Raw genomic sequence first — 23,165 nt, forward strand, 5'->3', positions numbered from 1 at the left:
ATTGGTGTGTGTGCAATGTGTGTGGAGGTCACAATAGTATCAGGTCTCCTAGAGCTGTAGTGACAAGGGATTGTGAGCTGCTATCTGGATACTAGGAATGGATTCTGAGTCCCTGAGACATCTCTCCCACCCTGAATGATTTTGTTTAATTTTTTGTTTATTTGTTCTTGCCAGATTTAAATAATCTCTCTGTAGAAAAATTGTTTTATTGTAAGAAGAGAATGCTTGTAAACATTTTGCTTCTACTGTGAATTGTAGAATGAAGAAACTATCAACCTAGTTTGTCATATTTGTTGGTACCTAGTGATGTCAGGTAGAGTTTTTGTAAAACACAAAAATTAGGCAACATTTCCACGTTATCTCCTTCTTTTGGAGAAAAGAGTACTTGAAGAGAGATAAGGACCTGAGCATTCATCTTCAACAGAACTTGATATAAAATGTCCATCTGTATTTGTGGGCAATGCATATCTTCACAAGGCCACATGGTGTAATGATTTACTTCATTTTCTATTATTAAATGTTACAGCATTTTTATGAAGTCATTAACTATGCCTTCCCACCCCCGGTATAGGATAGAATAGAACCTGATAATTCCTTTGCCACCAGCTAACACTTGGTAACTCTTCAGCTTTTTTTTTTCCTGCTTTTCTTTCCAGTTCAGGGCTATAAATCCATCTTCTTTGCATTTTCGTCTCATTAAACTGGGACTGGGTAACTAAAACATTCCTTGTCTTAAACATGTATAATCCAACAAAGATGTTCAACGGTTGTTTTATATGACCTACAATTGTTTTAGAAATAAATATTCTTTTCTGTTCTAAGCTCCTCTACGTGTAGTATAAACAACTCACCTCCCATATCTATCTGAAGAGGGATAGTAGACGTTGGTGGGAGGAGAGCTTTACTTTCTATGCTGATTCCAGTCAACATGTACACTATAGGCACTTTCACCCTATGAAAATGATGAAACCCTAATATACTTTCTTAAATGGCCCTTTCTCCTCATTCTCTCAAACTTCCCAGTTACTTCTAATACATCTGGAACATTCAAAAATGCTAAAGCCAACTTGATCCTTTACTAATTGCTAGTTAAACACCATTATCATTCCCAGCTGGAGATGGTCCCTTTCTTCCACATTTGTCTCACTGTGACTTTACCTGTTGTTGAAAAGCTGCAAAGCAGAAAATGCTTAAAAAGCATCTAACCATGTAATTTACTTATAAAATTTCATTCTTTTATCCTAGGCCCATGAATGCACCAACCATCTTCTGAGAGACTTTACCCTAAGTAGGCTACAAGAGGTTTGAATCAGAGGATATCTTAGCCTTATCAGGAGATCTGGTTGAAAGCTGTTTTCAAATCATCTGTTTGAATGAGCTCTCTTTTTTTCTTATGTCTGAAAAGAATTTGGTTCTTCTGAAACATCTCTTAACTTTTCACATGTCTCAAATCACAATATAATTGTTAATAAAGCCACTTCTCACAGGTTTTATGCTAAATAATTAACATAAAGTGTATGATTCACACTGAAATTTTATTAGATTAATTAAGATCCCTTAAATTATTAGTTAAATTTAACTTAAATTATTAATTAAATTAGTAATACTAATATTTTAAGATTAATTACATCTGAAAATACAAAGTGTAAACTATCTTGTTAAGGGCGTAAGGGTTCTTCAGAGAACTCCTAAATTATGTTATGATCAAATTAGTAGCATTTTGGCAGTGTTAATTTTATAGGTCAGACACTATCTTCAGTATAAATGAAGGGAAGGTTAGGTTAAAATGGCACTTAAGGACATTCTAAACCCTCCAGTACATGAGGTCCTAAAGTCAAGATTTTTTTAGGCATCGTATTGTGTCAACTTGTTTGCCAATTTAATGGACTAAACTATTATTTCTCTGAAGAAATAAAAAACCTCATGAAAATGCAAAAGAAGAAAATAACCAATGATGTGAGGAGAAAATTACAGGGACATAGAATTCAAGACTATGTTTTATAGTCTCAAGAGCATAAAGATAAAGCACGTCTCAAAAGAAATGGTAAATAAATAAGTGGACCACAGCTGGAGTTGGATGTGGAAGAATAAAGAGAATAAATAACGTGCACTCATCAAAATACAGTCTTGGTTAGGATTCATGTCAACCAAAATGTTTTGTTTCTATGAGTAAAAGGTCATCCCAGGGAGGAATCACAGCAAGGCTGACTTGAGGTTTGCCCATTAAACTGTTTCCAGGGCACACTGAATTATTCTGCTCTAGTTATTTTAAGAGCCCAGGGTAGGATCCATTCTTGGATGCGACTAAATGACCTACAAGCAATAGTTCCTATAATAAGTCTAGCTTTCCTGCCCCAAAGTCTCACACTTTCTTAACTAACATGAAGAAGTTAGCTACTTAGCATTGACCTTGCAGTCCTAGTGTGTAGTTTGAGATTTTTGAGGACTCCCTTTCTGTATCTCTGTCAATTCCTCACATCAAGACTTTTGCTTTATCTACTTACACACTCCTTCTAACGAACAATAAAAAAAAATCAAAGACTGAGACTTTTCATTTATTGTAGCTATTTGCTTAGACACACTGAAGTTTGATATTCTAGTCAAGTGACTGCTTGACAGGTGGCAGGCAACATTACTTGAAACAATCCAGTCTGTCTTTAGTAGATTTCACTTTAGCTTCTCTGCTTTTATATATTTGAGTAAGAATCAACTGATATACACTGTAGTTGGTGTTCAGTTGTGAATTAAATAGTGGGACCATTTTCCAATAACTGTGACAGAAATACACTGGTTAGAAAGGCAAGAATGTTATTGTGCTAAGAGTATGTAATAAAGAACAGGGAACACAAATATGTGTGCTCACAGATATCTCTCCAATATAGATGCTATCACCTCTGAAGGTCAGTTTGTTTCAGGATCTTCTGACTGGGGCTGAGATAATCAGGTTCAAGTGCAACATTGATTTGACGGAGTCATCAATACATAGATCTGTTCTCTGAAATATTCCTAGTTAAGAATCTATTAGTGTGCTATGCAGAAGTGGACACAGGAATAGATTAGGAGCTATTTCTCTCTAGAAGTTCATGGACCATTGAAGAGAAGGATGTCAATCATTTCAATAGAGAGCAACAGTACAGGCAAGGGAGCAGAGGAAACACATCAACTCATGGGGGTGCACATAAGAGCTTTTACTTTAGGTGTTTGTTGTTGTTGTTTGCTTTTTTGTTTAGACTTTAATCATTCACTGAACATTTTCTTGAATGATGGTCACTCTAGCTTATTCTATTTCCGATCTAAACTAAAGGCTACCATATCACTTCATAGTTTAGAAATTGCATATAAAACACTTGTATTCCTTTTTATAAAATATGATTTATGATTTACCAAAACATTTTTGGTACTAATTGTATAACAACTTCCTTAATAGTCTTTTAAATATTAACTGTTTAAAATGTATAAAATGATTGTCTTTATAGTACTACTTTTCTAACCTATTATTCAGATTTGATATGTAAGTGTTACTTAGTCCAGAGGATGGTGATTTCATTGACTTTGAGGCCAAGCATGAAATATAGCAGGTTCTTTGGGGCCATGCAGGTTCATTCACAGATACTTAGCTCTGGCATTATAGCACACAAATACACCTTAAATAACAATTTTATTTCAAAAGGTACATGGTTTTTGGTCCTGCAATGCTTCATATAAAAAAGAAAAAGACTAGACACCGTGTAGAAGCCTAGTTGACTAGTATCTATTATTCTACATACCCACATACACATACATACATGTACACTATATATGTATGCATAAATATATATTCATATATACATATATGCATATATGCATAAATACATGCATATATATGCATAGATATATATCCACACATATCGAACATATATTATATATATACATATACATATACACATATACACATATATTTGTGTGTGTGTGGTATATCAGATATTGATGCCTACCCCAACTGCAATTACAGAAGATCCATCCAGAAACTGATGGGAGAGATATAGAGATCCAAAGCCAAATATTAGGTAAAGTTCAAGGAACTCCATGGAAAAGTAGGAGGAAGGATTGTAAGAACCAGAAGGCACCGTGAGAACCCGGTCTACAAAATCAACTAAGCAGGTCTCATGGGGGGGAGTCACAGAGACTGAAGTGGCAATCATGAGCATGCATGGGACTGCACTAGGTCCTTTGTATACACACTGTGGTTATTTAGCTTAGGGTATATCTGGGACTCCCAACAAGGGTTGTTGGGGGTTGTCTCTGACTCTTTTGCCTGCTCTTGGGGCCTTTTTCCTCCTACTGGGTTTCCTCATGCAGTCTTGATATGAGGGTATATGCCTAGTCTTCTTGTAACTTATTGTGCCATGTTCAGTTGACATCCATGGGCAGTTTGCACTTTTCTGAACGGAAGTGGAGAAATATTGGATCTAGGGGACAGGGGTGGTAGAGAGAACTTTGAGGAGTGGATGGATGGGAAACTCTGGTTGGATATATATTATATGAGAGAATAGCATCAGATCATCCCATTCAAGACACAAATTATGAAGCATGGTTTTTGTTGATCAGTGACAAAGACTTTCATGGCACCTTACCTCATCTCCCAGATCATGAACTTACACCTGAAGGCTAGGTATTCCATATTTTGAAATACAACATTTTGTTGGCTACCTTGATTGAATTCTCTGTCCCACCTGGATCTACACATATGCTTGTTACTAACACAATGTATCTCTTCTTATTGTTCATAAACACAAAAGCAGTGTCACAGTGTTCCTCTTTATACTCTGGAGTGGTACTTTGTCTCCATGGCAACTATCTCAGTGTTTAATCTAAAGATTTAAATTTGTGACTAGGAGTGACTGGCCTTTCAAATAACAAATGCAGTGCTTTTTTTTTTTTCCCATTTTTTTCCAGCAATTATTCAGTGGTTACTTTGGATCTGTACACATTTAAGGAGAATCAATGTTATCCAAAAATAAGCCCAGGACCAGAAATTATGTAACATATAACATATTGTGTAGGGAGATGCTAATCATATCACAAATTGAAAAGAAGTTATCAGAAAGGAAGCATGCCTTACATAGGAACACAACAGAGGTTGATGTGGGATGCTGGAGAGGAGTTTTTAAGAAGCACTTCCTGTTCGTTTTTCAATGGAGAACGAATGAGTAGATACAACTGAAATGAAAGAGGTGGAGGGAGCTTTCCAACACGGGCAAAGAGTGATACAACATCCTGTGACAGGATGAGAAATAGCAGTCAGGAAGCTGGCACATTCTAAGAACCAAAAATAGGCTGGTGTTGATGGAATGAGGGAACTGGTGGCCTAGGCCAAGACAGTAGCTAAATTATATGAGATTTTATTACGATAAAGATATGGGTCTTAACCTGGTGGGCACTGGAGCTTTAAGGACTGGAGTTGCATGAAGTTCAGACAGATAAGTGGGACACATATGGCTGTTTGTAAACAATGATTAAGGTCTCTCCACAATGTGGCAGTTACTTATTTATTTATAGCTTTTACTCACTCAAATATCTTTTCATTGATTAACATTTATTGAGGGTCTGCCACATGAGAAGCAATGTGTGGCATAGAAAAGAGATCTAAATCATCTTTGGCTCCCCAAGAACTTATTACAGATAAGTAAAATTTTCTTCTGGTAATTTGAATGCTAAATTACTGCAATGACTTGTACTTGAACGATGCTGATTGACTCCCTAAGAATACTTTAAAGCGAGAAAATTTTGCTCCAGTGAATTGTGCGATGACAATAGAATTCATATTAAAACTTGTGACTGGTTGGCCTTTTCTGTCTTGTCAGACATCTATAAAAATTGCATCAAGTGCTCACACTGAATTTTTAGTTTAGAATTGATTTCCTTTGTTTTTCTCCACGTAGTTGAGATGGGATTATACTCTTCACTTTATTTGCTACTCAAATCCAGTTTGCTTATTCATTTCTCTGCAACTTGAACAGTTAGGAGTTACTGTCATAGTTCATCCTTTTTAGCAAGCCCAAGATTTTTATATTCATTTTTTATTTATTTTTCTTCTTTTCAAATATATTTTTAATGTTTGAAGTTATAATGCAGTCTCTCACATACGATTAAAAAATCCAAGCTTCCATTGAAACTCAATGAATATCTTCTACCTGCCCAATGCTGTCATCACTGAGAAGGATGAATTGATGTTTCATGCAAAATGTTTGCCAAGAACAACTTCCAAATTTTTCTTCTTTGTGTTTATATTGAGAAAGAAACAATATTTGCAAGATAGAAGTAAAGTACATATCAGCAAATGCGGCAGGAAACAGTTGGTCCATTCTTATGTATTCAGGTAATTTGGGACTAGAATTTCTGAATCTTTGGGGAAGTCCCTTCTGTTTGAACATTTTTGATGTGTGATTCTATTATATAAGCTATTCAATTAACATAACACCAAATATCATAGATGTATTATTCCCCCTTATTTCTCTCTCTTTTTTTTCTTCAGGACCATAATAAATTAAAGTATTCTTATAGTTACACATTACTGCAAGATTTAAAAACATAATACAAGTATTTTTTTTCTTATACTATACAACCAATGTACTTAAAGCTAGAAGCTCTGATCTCTGTCTTCCACTCTTGGGTACCAGTTTAGGCCATCACTCTTCACAGACAGATAACAGGAGAGAAGGCAACATGATGAAAGTAACCCATATTGATCCATCCCCACACCACCAACCACTGTGCTCACATATCCTGGTCAGATCAATTTATATTGGCACATCTAACTTTAAGAGCAATAATTAATCAGAAGGTATTTGTACATCTAGGCTTAAAATTTTTTCTGAAGAGCTCGAATAACTTTCATTATTCTTTTAGGGACTTTCTTCCTCCTTCAAATATAAAGGCCTGCAACGATAATTTGTTAAATACTAACTCCTCTTGCGCAAGACTTTTCTGTCTCTCTTGTAAGTTAACATCAAAAAGTACTTTGTTGTTCCAGATGTCACATTAATTTGAGGATGTGACAAGGATAGGACAGCTGGATGCCTCTATGTTGCCAAGTGCTTTTGACTCTTTGAAAGCCACAAATAGGGGTTTTATTTCCCTTTCTTCAAATCTTATTTGCGACAATTTTATTATTTTAGGTAAATGAACGGCCAATTCAAATAAAAATAATCACCTCAGTTGTTAATATCATTAATACAATAGGTTAGTAGAATACACTTCAGTGGATTTAATTTAGAGACTCACATAGAGAAACATAGACATGAATTCATGTGCCTATGTAGCAGACACTCACACAAATTCTGTTTGCTTAAATACCTTATCTGCATGCCTCCAAAGCACATGGTGTTTCCCATGTCAAAGACAAGTACTTGCACAAGTGTGGACTCATGCTGTATATGAATTTTAATGAGGAATGGTGATGGAAAGGAGCCACTAGAGAATGAGAAAAAGATGGAATTGTAGGGTAGCTGAAAAAACAAAACAAAAAGATAGCATGCTATACTAAATGAGAAGAGGATCAGGAAAAAATGTGAAAAACAATCTAGGTGATGAAAACACTATAGTCAAAAGGAAGAAAATATATGTGGATGAGTGTTGGGCTCTGATGGAGTAATTCTGTAAAAGTTGAAGCTTCACGGTAGGCAGGACAGCCTGGTTGAGCACATACTCATGGGAAAAACAGAATCCAAAGATTTGGTGTAGTCAAGGGCTGTGAGTAAAACTGAATTCCAGCTTCTAAATGTAGAGACAACGATCTAACAGCTTTCAAATACTTCTGTGGTAACTTCTTGCCTACTAGCCGGTTATAGTCTGTGCACTTACATCAACCCACAGAGTCCTCATGACAACCCAATAAAATAGGATCTGCAGCTACTTTTATTCTTTGTGAATGAAAAAGAAGACACTGAAGCTAAAGGATTTGTCCCAAGTTGAATGGTTAGGAAAGAGTGTCAATAAGATGTTTATCTAGGTATTAGAAGGTTATTAATTCTTAGCACAACTGCTGTCTCTCACTATGACAGGGATTTGATGACTGACCTATACATATGGCAGCATGAGCATTCTTGTCCTTTCTCATTCATTCAGTAAGTTACTTATCCTTTAATTGATTTATTTCATTTATCCCCCAAGAATTTCCAGGGAAACCATAGATATCTGCTTCAATCTGCTCCAAAGAAGAAGAAAGAGATGGTTGGGGAAAGAGTCCTACCTTTAAAGGCCCTTGATGAAATTATCAAAGTACCTAAAGTAAGCATACAAGTAGAATGTTGGAGGTGCTTTCCTGTGGGCTGAATCCCAGACTGAAGATAATGGGAAAAGGAGAAGACAAGCTGAGAGCCAGCAAGCCTCTTTCCTGGTGTGAATGTTTGTGTCTTGCTCAAATTCACACACTGAATCTTTCCACTCGAAGGTATTTGGAGGTTGAATCATTGAGGAGGAGATGTTCAGGTCATGGGAGTAAATCCAGCCTAAGCAAACAAAATTAGGTCCACATAAAAGAGGTCCCAGGGATATATATTTTTATCATGTTTTACCTCATAATGATATCGTGAAGAAAGTAGCTTCTCAACAGATATTTACTACATCGACCCCAGTGTTAGCCTTTGTAGCCTCTCAAACCATGTAGACACAATTTATGTTGTTTAAAAGTGTTCTTGGATATGGTACTTTTTATAAACATCACTAAATGAGATCGGATAGTTAAGTTCATTATTTTGGGTCCAATGCTAAATTTCTATGGTATACTGAGTGAGGTTACAAGTACAAGCATGCCATTTTTTTTTCTGGAAACTTAATAAATAACTTCTAGGGCTGAAGCATGAAATTTTTGCCAGGTAGAGTGTGAAAGTGAGGTTATATTTGTTTAAGCAGTGGGAACCACAACATAAAGATATGAAACAATTAACATTCGAAAATACTGGAATGAGCTATGAAGCTATAAAGCGTATAGAAAAGAGATAATGATTGGAGGACCAATGATGACATTGCTCATATCTGAATCACATGCAGACACAGGCATATCCATGTGCCATGGTCAATGCGATTGGATTAAATAAAATCTAAGGCTACTAGTCATCCCTCATAAGATTCAGTTTGAATGTTGGATGCACTGACCTAAGGGCTGGGTCCTGGACTGAATAAAATCAGAAAAGGAGAAGATGAGCTTAGTGTCGAAAGCCCCTGTTGCTGGTTCTTGGTCCTACCAAGTATAAACAAGTTCTCATTCCTATAGCTGCAAAACCACTCTGGTTGCTATGCCCTCCCTCACTGCAATGAGCATTATCCTTTAAAAATGCTACCTAAATGAAACTCTTTTTAAAGTTTCTTCTCTTGCTTTGAATCACAAAAGGTAGCTAATATACAAGGACAGTACAGGGAGAGCAGAATTGAAGCTAGATTCCAGTGTGATGTGCAAAATGGTTTAACTTGGATTGTTTCTAAAAAAGGAATTCTGAAGGACTCAAATGGCACTTTCATTGGTACTAGCAAGATCTTGGCTTTAGAAGATAAACTAGAGAAATATGTAACAGAAAGAGTGAAAGCAGGTGGTAGGCTCCTACTTATTGGTACAGAAGGGCTTCAAGCCAATGGTGAAATTGTGAAGGATATGGAATTGGTAATGTGTTACGATTCAACTGATCGCAACAGCAATCAACAATTTCTCAATAACAACCAATGTGCCTATGTGGTAATTACAGAGTCTGAAGAAAGCAAGACTTTTCAGGATGAAGATTGGGGAAGGCATAAGTTATATGGTGCATAGAAGACAGCACATTGAGTTGAAACATTTTGAAGAAAAATAGATGTCTAAGCAGTGATGGCCAGTATGTTTTTAGAATGGACATTTGGGACTCACAGCATATATTAGATGTGCTTATATCTAATGAGACATCCAAGGTCATATCACCTTTAATATTGGTAGGACATCTTCTGATATGTACCCCAAAGGACTTAAATCTACAAATGTCAGCAATTGTTTAAGAGCAAGTATGAACAAATCACTCTGGCCAATACAATGAGTCTTGAAGGATAATGATCCATATGTGAAATCACTTGATAGCTATAATTAACTTATTATGGATTATTTACTTTTTCCTTAGAAATAATTGATTGCTATTTTGTTTCATGTCTCTTATTGATGATGAAATATTCAGCCTGATTGTGTTTTTTCCCTTACTATATATGTATGTCCTTTTTTATAGTAGTAAAGAATGCAACCCCAGAGTTTTATCATCATAAAACTGGAATAATAAAAGTTTAACTCTTAATTTTGAAGATTATATGTATTAATATACAAAAATTTTTATAAGATAAACAGTTCTATAAGTAGAATTCCTGTAAGTTCATTATTTTCACTAGTAATCACAGACATATTCCCAGTCAAATACTGAACAAAATTCATAGTGTACTTTTCTAGGAGTTGTTAGGCTGAGTTTTTGAAGTTCTGTTTGTGTTTCAGGACAGTTGACTAGAATAAAAGGAAAGCTATTGACAATTTCACAGAGAGATAGCAATAGATTTCTTACAAGCTATTCTGTATGTTGGTAATTGTATGTAAAATTATCTTTAAAATATCAGGAACCACCAGCATACACTGAATGGTTGATATATTCTATTTGAAAGCTGGGTAAGAATTTGTAAAACCACTTCATGAACATTTACAGACTCTCTTTGAAAGAAGTAATGTGTACAGCTTAATCTAGCTAGTATACCATGATACATTTAGCTCTAATGAAATGTGACCCAGATACATTAGTGTGAGAGAGTAGCTTAGAGTTTATGTCTTTGTTAGACTAGTCACTCCCACTTTACAGCTGTTTTCCTTTCAAGAATCTGGGAGTCTAACCATTCATCTAAATACAGCTTTCAAGGAAAATAGAGTTTGATCAAGCTACAATTTTGACTTGAGAATTGCCAAATGGGTGTTTGCTCCAGTTTTCCTTTCATTTCTCTGTTTTGGTTTTTCTAACTTGGTGAATATGAGAAAACAGATTTATCTCAAAGCATATTTGGGAATTATTAAGTTATTCACGTTGAAAAGTCTTTCAGTTTGTAAACAAAGTTGTATCCTTTAGTTTCTGACTTGCATCCTCACCTGGGGTTTTTGTAGATATTTATTTATTTTAGTGAAACACGTTTCTTACTTATTTTGGGGAAGGGGATGTGTCATGATGTGCACATGGGGGAGTTGCTTCTCCCATTTTTACCATTGATCCTGGGAAATCAAACTCAAGTCCATAGCCTTAGCCTTTATCATGCTGAATAAGCAGTTTCAACAGGCTTAGTATCCTCATTGGAATAAAATGTTATTTTATACTAACATTTTACATATGGCACAACGCTACTCTAAATAAGGTAATTCTGGTTTATTATACCAAAGCACAGGGAATCAAATGGAAAACAGAAGTTTGTATAAATGATACAAAATTTTACTTATTCAGATAGCCAACATAGATGTTTATTACACATACATTGTTTTAAAGTTCATATATTTTCTTTTTATAAAATTTGAAAACTTGTTTGGGAATTCCATACTTGCATTTAATGTATTTCAATGAAGTCCACCCAGCTTTCCCTACTCTCCAGTTCCTCCACCATCTCTCCCATCAATTTCCCTTCCTAACTTCATATGATCTTTTATTTTTTTGTTAACCCACTGAATTCACTTAATGCTGGTCTGCATGTACTTGGGGATAGGATCATCTAATGGAGCATGGGTAGTCTCTTAGGGGTCTAATCCCTGAAGAAAACTTAATCTTGCTAAGTGCATTTTGTCTTATGCATGGAGTCATAGCTATCATGAGTTTATGTGTGCAGTAGTCTTGTCCTGTCTAGAAAATACTCTTTAGATTTCTATTACCTCTGGTTCATTCATTACAGTCATTCGAATGACTCTCTCTTCTCTTATTGTCTCTGAGTTGTGAGAGGAGTCATGTGATATAGCTGGCTTGTTCATAGCTCAGCACTCCACAGTTTCTTATGCTCTGCATGTTGACCAGTTGCCTCTATACTAGTTACCCTATACTGTCAAAGGAAGCTTCTGCGATACACTCTTAATGTATGTTTATACACACACACACACACACACACACACACACACACACACACACACACATAGACTATTTGCTTTCTTGCAGAAATCTTCAAGTGTTGTGATGCTCTCAAAGCATTAGAGGGTTTGGAGTAATAGTGCCCAGCTTTGTCTGTAGAAATGGAAACAACTGTTTTTGTAACAAACTTAAAAATCATACAGTATTCTGAGATGTAAGAAAAATGAACCATAAATAAAAGGTCTTCAGATTCTCCTGCTTTCTTTTACTCTTGGACTTCACATGGCCTTGGATGCTGCAGATATAATGCTCTGCTTGCTCCAATCCAATTTAGACAAGTCAATCAAATGGGTTCCACTCAGGAGGCTCTGTACTGGCCAAGCATGGATGGGAATGGATTTACTGGCAACCTATTAGCTATCTTTTTTTTTCAGGGTCAGCTTCTCTAGGATATGGTCCAAAGGAAGTAGGTAGGAAAAGCTTAGTCACCAACCACAGGTCAGGCTGTTAACGCCCAGTTTTCCCTACTCTCCAGTTCCTCTGGAGCTGAGAGGAAATCCAGGCTGCATTCAGATGTTGGAGGAGATTGGACAATGCTGGGACTACAGGGAGATATCTGTATGAATATAGCTTCGAGGCATTTGCCAGTTATCTATGTCAGCATTTCTGATTTCCAATTTCTTCAATGTGCTTTGCAGTTTAAACCTTAGTTGCCCAACATCAATGGCAATCATAACACATTTTCTGTGAGAAACTACTAGAAATCAAAATTTTATGATTTAAAAGATTTTTAGTTATACTTTAGATGTTGTAAATGTGTATCCAAATATTTGAACTGTTTCAACACACACTTTTACAGAAACTAAGTGGTGGGAAGAAAGTACTTGGAACAGCCTGCTTGAACCTGACAAACCCTCTCAAATGCAGTTTATGTCGGTGAGATTACAAGTTAAATCAGGCTGTTCACAGTTGAAGCTGTTTTTCTTTAAAAAGTAGAACAGAAAAATCACTTCAATTGATAAAAGTTTTAAAATGGAAGCAGGCAGTTAGAATCAAAATCTATTTTTTTTTCCATATCAGAATCAAGAGGGAAAAATACAGCAGTAAGCAAGTACAGGATACTATGCGAACATATTTACAAAGACTGAAAAAGAAATCTTGTGGGGACATGGAAAAATATGGTTGCCTTGGTCAAAATGTAAATGGTTCAGCAGTGATATAATGGCACAGTGAGAGAGTTCCTAACTGTAAGGGGCGCGTGGAAGTGGAGCAGGAAAGGGCAGTAGGAAGTGTTCTCCCCAAGTAAAAGACTCCAGATTCCCTGCTTGCAAGGTTTTAAATGGCACGTCTTTTATCCTTGTGAATTTCAATTAGACTCTTCAATGGGTAAGCCAGGAAAGGAATATTAATGAGGGAGGAGGAGAAGGCTGCATGTTGCTCCTCTCTTCGTAGAGCCTGCTAAATAAGAAGGAATGTTTGCTTAGGTTTTAAGATGTTAAAAGCTCATTGGCAAAGTGATGACTTACGGTTTAAATATTTCTATTGTAAGTGTCTTTCTCTCTTCCCATAAATTTCAAAGCAAAGCTAAAATTTACTGTACATTAGCACTGCCTGTTAGGAAGTCTGTACTATCTAGCAAAAAACATTCGATTTTTTTTTTTTGTGCCCAACTACCAAATTTGACACATATTGACTCTGAATGTAAAATAACAGAGTCGTACAAGCTTAGGAAACTCTCCCCTTTCTCCTTTTATAGTATCTCACATTTATGAAAAGTTCTGAGTAAAAAGATAAAGAGCAGCTCTGGTTTGCCTGAGTAGAATGTTCATACGATTCAGTTTCCTGCATCTTTCTTTTCTTTTTCGTTGGTTTCCCTTTTCTTCTCCTGTTCAAGTTGCACGGTTCGATTTTTATCACCCCAGATAAAACGGAAGGAAAAATCAGACAGATCAAACGCAGAATTCTCAAAGTGTATGATAGACTTGGAATTACAAGTCCCTGCCAAGAAAAAGCCCTAAAGGGGGAAAACCTCAAACTGCTCCCTCTCCTTTCTGTCTCCAGTGGAAAGAAGGCAGCGGGTTCCTTTGCTCCGGGCTAATGTAAACTTTTTATAGCTCTTACACTGAGTCTTGATCACCACGTAAGAAGAATGCCTGGACAAAGAAAGAGGTTAGGGAAAAGCAAAGCTGAGAGAAGGCAGGGGGTTTCCTGAAGGGTAAGGTTAGCACAGGGCCCTCATTGATCCGCTATGGGCAAGTCTCCAGACCTAGCTTGAGAGGAACCTGGTCCTAATTCTGGGAGCGCTGAGGAAAGAGGGGTACATCCAGAGGGCTAAGGAAATCAAAGAAACTTCCTGCTGTGTAATTCCACGTAATGTGCGTTTAACATGGTCCTGCGTGGATGCGCTGATGACTAAGTAAAGGCGTGATTAGCCCCTTCGCCCTCCAGTGGGAGCCATACTTCGTTACCTCTTCCAGGCAGCCACGTCGTTCTACTAGGGATGATGTCGGGGGCTGAGCGGCAGGGAGCGGCCGGTGGGACCTAGGGCTTCTCAAACACACACCATCCACAGCACCCACACGAACCAGCAGCCGCCCCTTAACCCTTAAACCAGGAAGCTCACTGCCTCTGGAGAGCAGCTCCGGGCAGGGTGTGGGCTCCACTCCTCCAGCGCGGTGTGGACAGGGACAGCGGCGCTCCTAGGCGCACTGGGGAGCCCCACGCCACCCTGGCTGTGCTGCCCCAGGTGCCCAGAGGGCGGCGGTCGCTTGGCCAGGATTTGGGGTGGGGGTAGGGGGTCCCCTATTCCCGGGAACCTCCTTAGCCCTCTTCCTTAGGCTGGCTCCTCCTCCTCCAGGCGCGGGGCTCGTGCCCGCTGCTGCCTGCGCGCATCGCGCCTCCGCGCCCCCACCCCGGCTCCTGCGATCGCTACTCCCTCCTCCTCTTCCTCCTCCTCCGCCCATCACCGCCACTACGGACGCCTTCGCCGCCTACTCCTCGCGCGGCCACGACTCCTCTGCTCCAGCTCCCACCAGCCCATCCGTTCTCTGCCTGTTCTTTAGGCTGCTGCAGTCTCAGTCTCTCTCTCTCTCTCTCTCTCTCTCTCTCTCTCTCTCTCTCTCTCTCTCTCTCTCTCTCTCTCTCTCTCTCTTTCCTCTCAAGTTTTCTGTGGAGACAGATTCAGAGCCACTGGAGGAAAACATCTACTTCTGCTTGCTGTTCAGGTAGGGTCGCAAACGTAGGTGGCAGCCGGGGACCTTTGCTAGTTCCTCTCTGCTTCACCAGCATGCCACCCCCGCCCCACCAACCCACTCTACTCTTCATGCTCCTTCGACACGGAGGCTCAGGTTCTCCTATTCTCTCCAGTCTCCAAAAATCTAATTCCAATGTCCCTCCCCAGAGACGTATATTCGTAACTACAATAAAAATCCAAGAGGCAGTCCGGCGGCGGCTGCACGCTGGCCCGGCTCTTTTACAGTCTCCAACTTTGCACACACTGGCTGCGCTGCCTGCCTGCTCGGCGTCTGATCCTGAGCCTCAGCTCTTTTGGTAGTCTGGGATCCAGAGCAGCTGTCAAACGCATAGTTCGCAGCACTTGATTTCCACCCTGCTGCCTCTTGAACATGGACGTGGGTAAACGTGAAAGGGCAGGGAGAATGATTTGGCTTTGATTTTCTATCTATTTTTTTGAGGGGTGGTGGTTGTTGAGGAAAGTGAAGTGGCGAGGACCGCAATTCACTGTAAGGAAAAAAAAAAAATACTAATGGAAAAGTAGGCTGCTTGCTGCCAGCTTTTCCTGCTGTGGTTGCGGAGGTGATCTTCCTTGAGAGGGTGAGGCGTGGAGTATCCATCTCTCCACCTCTTTCGCACACACTCCTCCAACCTTTTCCTTCACAAGCTCCTGTGTCAGTCCTGAGTCCCGGTGTTGTCATTTCATATGTGCATAGTGAAGTGTTTTTCAGAAGATGGGGCTGGGGGAAGTTACAGGCAGAGGAAAAATGTATTAGTGGTGTCATCTTGCCATTAAAAAAAAATTCATTCCCCCTTCCCTGTCATCTAGCCCTATACCTAGTAGACAGGAGCAACAACCCTTTTCAATTGAAATGGAATTTTGGGTTACTTGCTTGGTGGGACTGAGGTCAAATTTAATTTAATTTTCTTTTTCTTCCATAGCTTCACAAACAAGGAAGATGAAGACAAAATTGAGCACCTGCAATGTATGGTCTCTGCTGCTGGTTCTCCTGGTGTGGGACCCAGTCAGGTGAGATGCTGTTTTTGATTTCTTCATTTCAGGTTTGGAGTGATGTTTAAGTGATTCAGTTGTATCCACACTCTTTAAAAGACTAGGTGTTTTGAGGAATTATTTTTAGTGGAAATGGATTGTACAGGAAATTGACCTACTAAGTGTTCTGAAACTCTAAAAAGTTTGCTGATTCTTTTTTTTTTTTTTTAAGCAACCAAACACAAAAGTGAATGGGATTTTTTTTTTTTCTATTTGAGGCATTTAATGGTAGAAGCGATTACCCTATCAGGAATATATTAGTTCAAAGAATGCCTGTCATTAAGGTATACATAATTATACCAAAATCTGGTAAGGAAGCCAGGCTCTCCTTGGAACAAACAGAAAACAATAATCAGCTTAACTATTTAAGTGGCAACTTAGATTTTTTCTTTTCTTTCTGTTTCTTTCTTTGCATTTTGTTTTGAGTCAGCGGGGGCATCTATAGACAATGTAGACAACCTAACTGATATGCGAGTCTGAGACCTCTAGGTGGAGGCAGCGCACAACTTGACAATCAGAAACATCGAAACAAAAGCTGGTTGATGAGCCAACTTTTTCATCTTATTAATTTAGAGATAATTTGTTCTTCAGATGGTTAAGGATCAAAAGAGTGGTTCCTTCAAATGTGTGAATTTTCTTTTGACTATTATCTACATGGAAATTAGTTTGATTACTTTAATATCATATTAACTGTAGTCTTCTCTGATTATTATTTTTTTTTTTAAATAAAACCAGCAGTGGATATGTTTCATTGAACACATGTAGGGGATGGTTTTAAACCCAAGAAAAACTAAAATACAAATTCTGTTAGAATTCTTCTGTAACTATTACTTTTAAATAAGTGTTATATCATTTCTCTTATGAGTTCTAACCAAACAATGTTTAAGATATTTTGGAACAGCAAAGAAGTCTATTTGGAAATACTTCACTGAATTGGGAAATTCCCTCTATGACTGAATATTGACTTTAGAAAGATAATCTGAACTATAACTGAGAAGCAAACACCTCCAGGTGAAACATTTCAGCTAGACTCTTGTGACTATCTTAGGGACTGACTTTAAAATGAGAATGAGAAACTTTTGAAGGTAGAGTGTATGAACTGATATTCTTACATAACTTGAGGATGTCCACCTTCATGTCCACACTTTACTATGTCCTCTGCTCTTCAAAATGCCAGCTTGAAGTTTGTGGCCAATTTTGGTGTATTATAAGTATTGTTACCTTCTAGTTGTGCATTCATTTAAATGTAAATGGTCTCTCTCAGTGATGTTTTACATGATATATATTGACTAGAATATAAGTACACGTGCTCCTTGACTTTAAAGGCTTGGACAGTCGATTATCAATTAATAAGCTCCAAGAACCACTGCTGACAGCTTAATAAATATCACTCTACTCATTTTCTGTTCTATATCTGACCAATAATGTTCACGGCAGTGTTTTATTCTATTATATAAATGATTCCTTTTTAGGGGACAGTAATTTAAATCTCTGAATCATTCTGAGAAAAAAATGGCAATGAAAGAGGACACTCTGTTTTATACATTCAGTTTCTTTGACCAAATTGCTGTCACAAAATCAGGTTTCTGGCTTTATGACAGAGAAATAATGGAGAAAAATCACTGCTTCTAAAGCTTTTCTGGGGGTGTTTTTAAAACCCCCTTTCTTGCCACAAATCTATCACCATAGAAAGGATAACTGGATATTTTTTATCTTTATGTAGCACCTTATGAATCCTCTGAGACCACTCAAAGGTTTTGGCCTTCTTAGAGTGTGTGAGGGTGTGTGTGTGTTGCTCCTGCCTTCAGAGCCCACCTCCATCTCCTGGCTACACTGGAGCCTGGTAACCTGCCAGTGGAGTTCCCCTGATGTCTATATTATGCTTGGCCATTGGGTGGAGGTATATCCCAAGTGAGGAAATCACCTTCCTCTAAAAATGTGAAAGCTGTAAGAGAGCAATAATGCTATGCATGAGGACGACAGAGAAATTTTGTGTCACCAAGATAACAGTCTATTTTCCAATTAATATTCAAAACACTGAAAAATTACTTCAGAAGTTTCTCTGGTTATTTCATCCATCGAATTGCAAAACAATCATGCTGATAATGTCTGCCTATGAGAATCTACAAACGCGGTGTGCTCTAAAGAATAGATTTTAAGATCATAGTTCATACAGAATACCAGGTGCCAGAATTCTCAAAAGTGTTACCATTATTCTTTTGATATCTTAGTATTTCCTGTTCTTTTTTGAAACAGTATACTTATCCTCCCCATAAGTTTAGTGCTATTTATGGAGTGAAAAGTAGAAAGAAATGTGTGTCATTAAAGGTCTGAAGGAGCCTTAAATTTAGTTAAATTCAGATCAAGGAGAAAGAAGATTTTGGCACTTAGCCAAACACTGTATGTACATGTATGATATATACAAATGTGTAAAATTATCTGTTTAGGGTGGTGCTGGCAAACATCCAAGAAGATGAGGCTAAAAATAACATCACCATCTTTACAAGAATTCTAGACAGACTGCTGGATGGCTACGATAACCGGCTTAGGCCAGGACTGGGAGGTAAAAATAGTTCTCCTTTATTTTAAACCTTCAAAAAACAATGGCTTTACAAGTTAAAGGTAATATTCTCATCTTAATGCATTTCATGCATGAAGAAATTGTCAAGCATTTGTAGTCCTAGAGAATGGAAAGTAAGAAACACAAAATAAACATTATAACCTTCCACTGCACATGCCTAACCTATTTAGTTATATATTGTATAGAATATCCATATTCGAATAGGGGCACATCTCTGAGTGTGTGTCTGTGTCTGTGTGTGTGTGTGTGTGTGTGTGTGTGTGTGTGTATGTGTGTGTGTGTGTGCATGTGTATGTGTATATGTGAATAGTTTTGTAGTTAAATTGTTGAAAGCATCCTGTTCTCTATGCAGAGAATATATGTTTGTATTATTTATCTGATATGCCTGTGTAGTATCAAATGTTACTAAATTGTCAGTTTTACAAATGTCCGTCTTCAGATCAGCATAGATACACAATAATAAGAGAAATAAAATGTTGTATATGTGTACTGGCTATAATCATACTTTACAAAATTGACACAGGTGAATTTCAGGCTCCAACAACAATTTTCAAGTAAAAAAAAATGTTTTTAAATCTAAGAAATCAAAAACATTAGAGACGTCTAGTGTGTTAAATGTTTATTAGTTGAGGGTTGTTAGGTGACATTAACGTTAGATACAAGTAAGCACAGAAGTGGGACTGATAAATGTATCCCAAACCAAGATTATTGTTGCTCATAAGTTTTAACAGTGTTAAATGCTTGCCTATTTATACAGATATAGATATGTTACTTCAAATGTTAACTATGAAACTATATGTGATAAATAGGCCTATGTACACATAGTTATTACAATGATTAATTGATTAAAAAAATAAGACAAATTAGCTGAACATTCCATGCCTGGTAATGATGAGTCCAGTTTCTGGTCGTTCCAGCATTAACAACTTTATAATGCTGCTGATAGGATTTATATTAAGTTGGACCTGGTGATACACACATTTGGGAGATAGAGGTAAGCTGATTAGGCATCTAAAGTCTTTCTTAGCTACACAGGGAGTTCCAGTCTAACCTGGGGTACATGTGACTCTGTCAAAACTTTATATTAACTCAAGGTGTGAAGTTCTATATTAGTAATTATTTTGATAAAGGTAAGACAGTTGTTAGTTTCAGGGTATCTTTGGAAATTTTACAGAATGTCTTGACAGTGGCAGGAAGACAGCCAAACAGACCCAACCTGTTAAACCGGATGTCATTTAATCACATTTTGTAATTCATGTGAATTCTTGAGTGACTCTTCAAATCTAAAAGAGGATCCAGGGAAGAACAATGTTTCAAGAACGAAACAGTTGACACAGTGACAGGTTGTATCTCCAAGAGACTTTTTTTTTAGGAGAAAAAAAAACCAAATTTCTAACACAACATAAAAAGGAACACTGTATTTCCTTAATATTGGATATTTCTACTTACCTTGAACTTAAACAGCTTGAAAATTATGGTAGAAAATGTGCCAATAAACTATTACCACACTTATGCCACAGAAAGAAGTCTAACACAAGACTGTCCTAATTTGTAACAGTGGTTTATGATACCGATTGCACAATAGCAGACTGTTTATCCCAAACATAGAAAATTGTATCTTTAAATAAATTGTCTGGTGCAAAATAAATTGTAAAATATAAAAGTTAGACCTTGAACTTCATTTTTTTCAGTTCTAAAATGATCTTTGCTTTGGGTTGCATGGATAGGTAGAGGATGCTACCTATTTTCTCTTTCAGATATTTTATGATCTCTAATTTTTAAAATACTATTTCTTACATTAAAAATCCCACAAGGTCAAAGGAGAGAGCCCCCTCCCACAAGCTACCTTCTGACTGAACACACATGAAATATGCTCATTGAATAATAAAATAAAATTTTTATGTAAAAGAATTCCATCTACTCACATTTCAATATGGCCCCCTATTGTCTTGGCACTTGGTGTAGTAGAATACATTGTGCCATGTCCTAGGTTACCATTTTCCTTCTTCACTCCCTTTGTAATGTGCATCTGCTTATATTGCACAGTCTGATTACACCACTTACCTGGCACTGTGTCATGTCTACCCCTCTCTTCTCTTGATCCCATACTTTCAATGGCCCCAATTTGATAACACTGTTGATGGTACTGGACAGAGCATACTAGGTTGAGGGGTCAGCTTAAATCTACAGCGGTGTTCTCTTTCATGCCCTTCCTACTAAGGTGCTAGAGCAGAGAGGCCATATTTCCTCTAAACAAAAGTGCAGTGCCATAGGAGGAACAATGATATGAGTCACCCAATACTCCTAGAGCTCCCAGGGACAATAACATCAACCAGATAGTACACATGGTGTTATCCGTGGCTCCAGATGCATTGGCAGCCGAGGATGGCCTTGTTGGACATCAAAGGGTGGAGAGGCTCCTGTTTCTGGAAAGGCTTGATGAAGCAGTATATGGGAATACCAGGACAGGGAAGTGGGAGGGGGTTGATTGGGGAACAGGGGGAGGGGAGATGGCTTATGGGATTTTCAGGGGGAGGGAACTAGGAAAGGGGAAATCATTTAAAATGTAAAGAAAGGATATATCTAATAAAAATGTGTATGCAAAAGACAGCCATAGTGTTGTGAAGGATATCTTTCTGAAATAATGCTGCTGCAGAAAATTGTTTTATACAGTATCCACAAAAGAATGGTAACTAAGGGAAAGTATCACATCTTTTTTTTTCTCTGTAATAAAATGAACTAATCTCAGTTTGTTCAAAAACATAAGCATTGGGATTATAATAGTGTAACCTCCACCTTTGAAACATGTAAATATTCTATCAAACAGAATTAAATATAATAACAAAAAAGTGTATGCACTATCTATGTGTACCTCTCTATTCTATAACTTGACTAGGAATGTACAATAACACAGGCTACATAATATTTCAGCAAATGCTATTTTTTTCATGGCGTCATAGGATAAAAAAAATATAAGAAAGACACATTGATGGCTTTGTTGAACATCAAAGGGAGGAGAGGCCCTTAGTCTTGGGAAAGCTTGATTCCCCAGTGTAGGGGAATGCCAGGATAGGGAAGCAGGAGTTGGTGGGTTAGTGAGCAGGGGGAGGGGGAATGGGATAGGGATTTCTTGGAGGGGAAACCAGGAAAATGGATAACATGTGAAATGTAAATAAAGAAAATATCTAATAAAAAAAGTAGAAAAGGCAAATTACAACATGAAATAAATGACTTCTATAACTAAAAAAAAAAAAGAAAGAAAGAAAAGAGAAAGAAAGGAAAAAGAAAAAGAAAAAACTAAGTTTCCTGCAGTGTGCTTCCTGGGGTATATTTTCCACATTAAGTCAATTCCCATCTATCTGGCACCTCAGACTTCACTATTTTCTTTTGACAGTCCATTTCCATCTGCTCCTTTGGCCCTTGGCTATATTATCTCCTGTTACTAGAGTGACTTTTACTCCTCTTCTCCGCTGATTGAAAGCCTAACATTCTTATGAAAACCATTATGACACATGTGGTCTTTGGTGCATGCCTCCTTAATAAAACTAAAATATCAAGATTCAATTCTGTCTGTTGAATTTCTTTAACAGTTGCTGTTTCTGTATCTGTACTGATTACATATTTTATTGTATTATTTATTTCATTTCCATGTGCCTCTCTTATTGTCTTAGTAGGATTTTAAGGATTTTGTATTATAAATCCTCTGTGCTTTCCGCCTCTGGATATTGATTTGCATATTGTGGCCATAAAATAAGTGTTGAGTTTTAGATTAACTTTCTGCCACCTGGAAAGTGGGAATACTTGTACCTGGGTGCCTTTTTAGTTATGCTTAGGTAAGCAGTGTGACTCATTGAGAGAAATGAGCCTCTTACTCAGAAGATTCAACACACCATCTCTCGCCCTCAGCACTTGTGTAAACTTTAAATATCCTGCCTCTGTAGATGCACACTTATTATTCCTGAAATAAGGTTTATATTACAGTTCTTCTGATAAACGTTGAGTATGATGTCATGTAGAATTGCATATTGCAAAATAATGCATTTGTAGACAATGAGACAGTGACTGCAAATAGCTGAGGGTCACTGAAAGCTTTGCAAGCATATCATGATTACTTTTACATTGAAACCTATACTTTTTATTTGTAATTATGTGTATGTCTGGGTACTGTGTGTGCACAGGAGTAAAGGCATCCTTGCAGGTCAGAGATGTCAGATTCTCCTTGAGTTGGAAT

The 23,165-nt window shown here is 37.5% G+C and overlaps 1 protein-coding gene across 1 annotated transcript in view; it reads left to right on the top strand.

Annotated features, from left to right (window-relative positions):
* Window positions 1–16,261: 16,261 nt before the first annotated feature.
* Window positions 16,262–23,165, top strand: part of Gabra2 (gamma-aminobutyric acid type A receptor subunit alpha2) — a 130,858-nt gene continuing 123,954 nt past the window's right edge. Inside the window, exons 1-2 of the mRNA XM_052198675.1 lie at window positions 16,262–16,332; window positions 18,801–18,916. Coding sequence (XP_052054635.1) covers window positions 16,262–16,332; window positions 18,801–18,916 — 187 coding nt within the window. The remainder of the gene's footprint in view (window positions 16,333–18,800; window positions 18,917–23,165) is intronic.

Source organism: Apodemus sylvaticus, chromosome 11, assembly GCF_947179515.1.
Source record: "Apodemus sylvaticus chromosome 11, mApoSyl1.1, whole genome shotgun sequence".
Lineage (NCBI taxonomy): Eukaryota > Metazoa > Chordata > Mammalia > Rodentia > Muridae > Apodemus > Apodemus sylvaticus.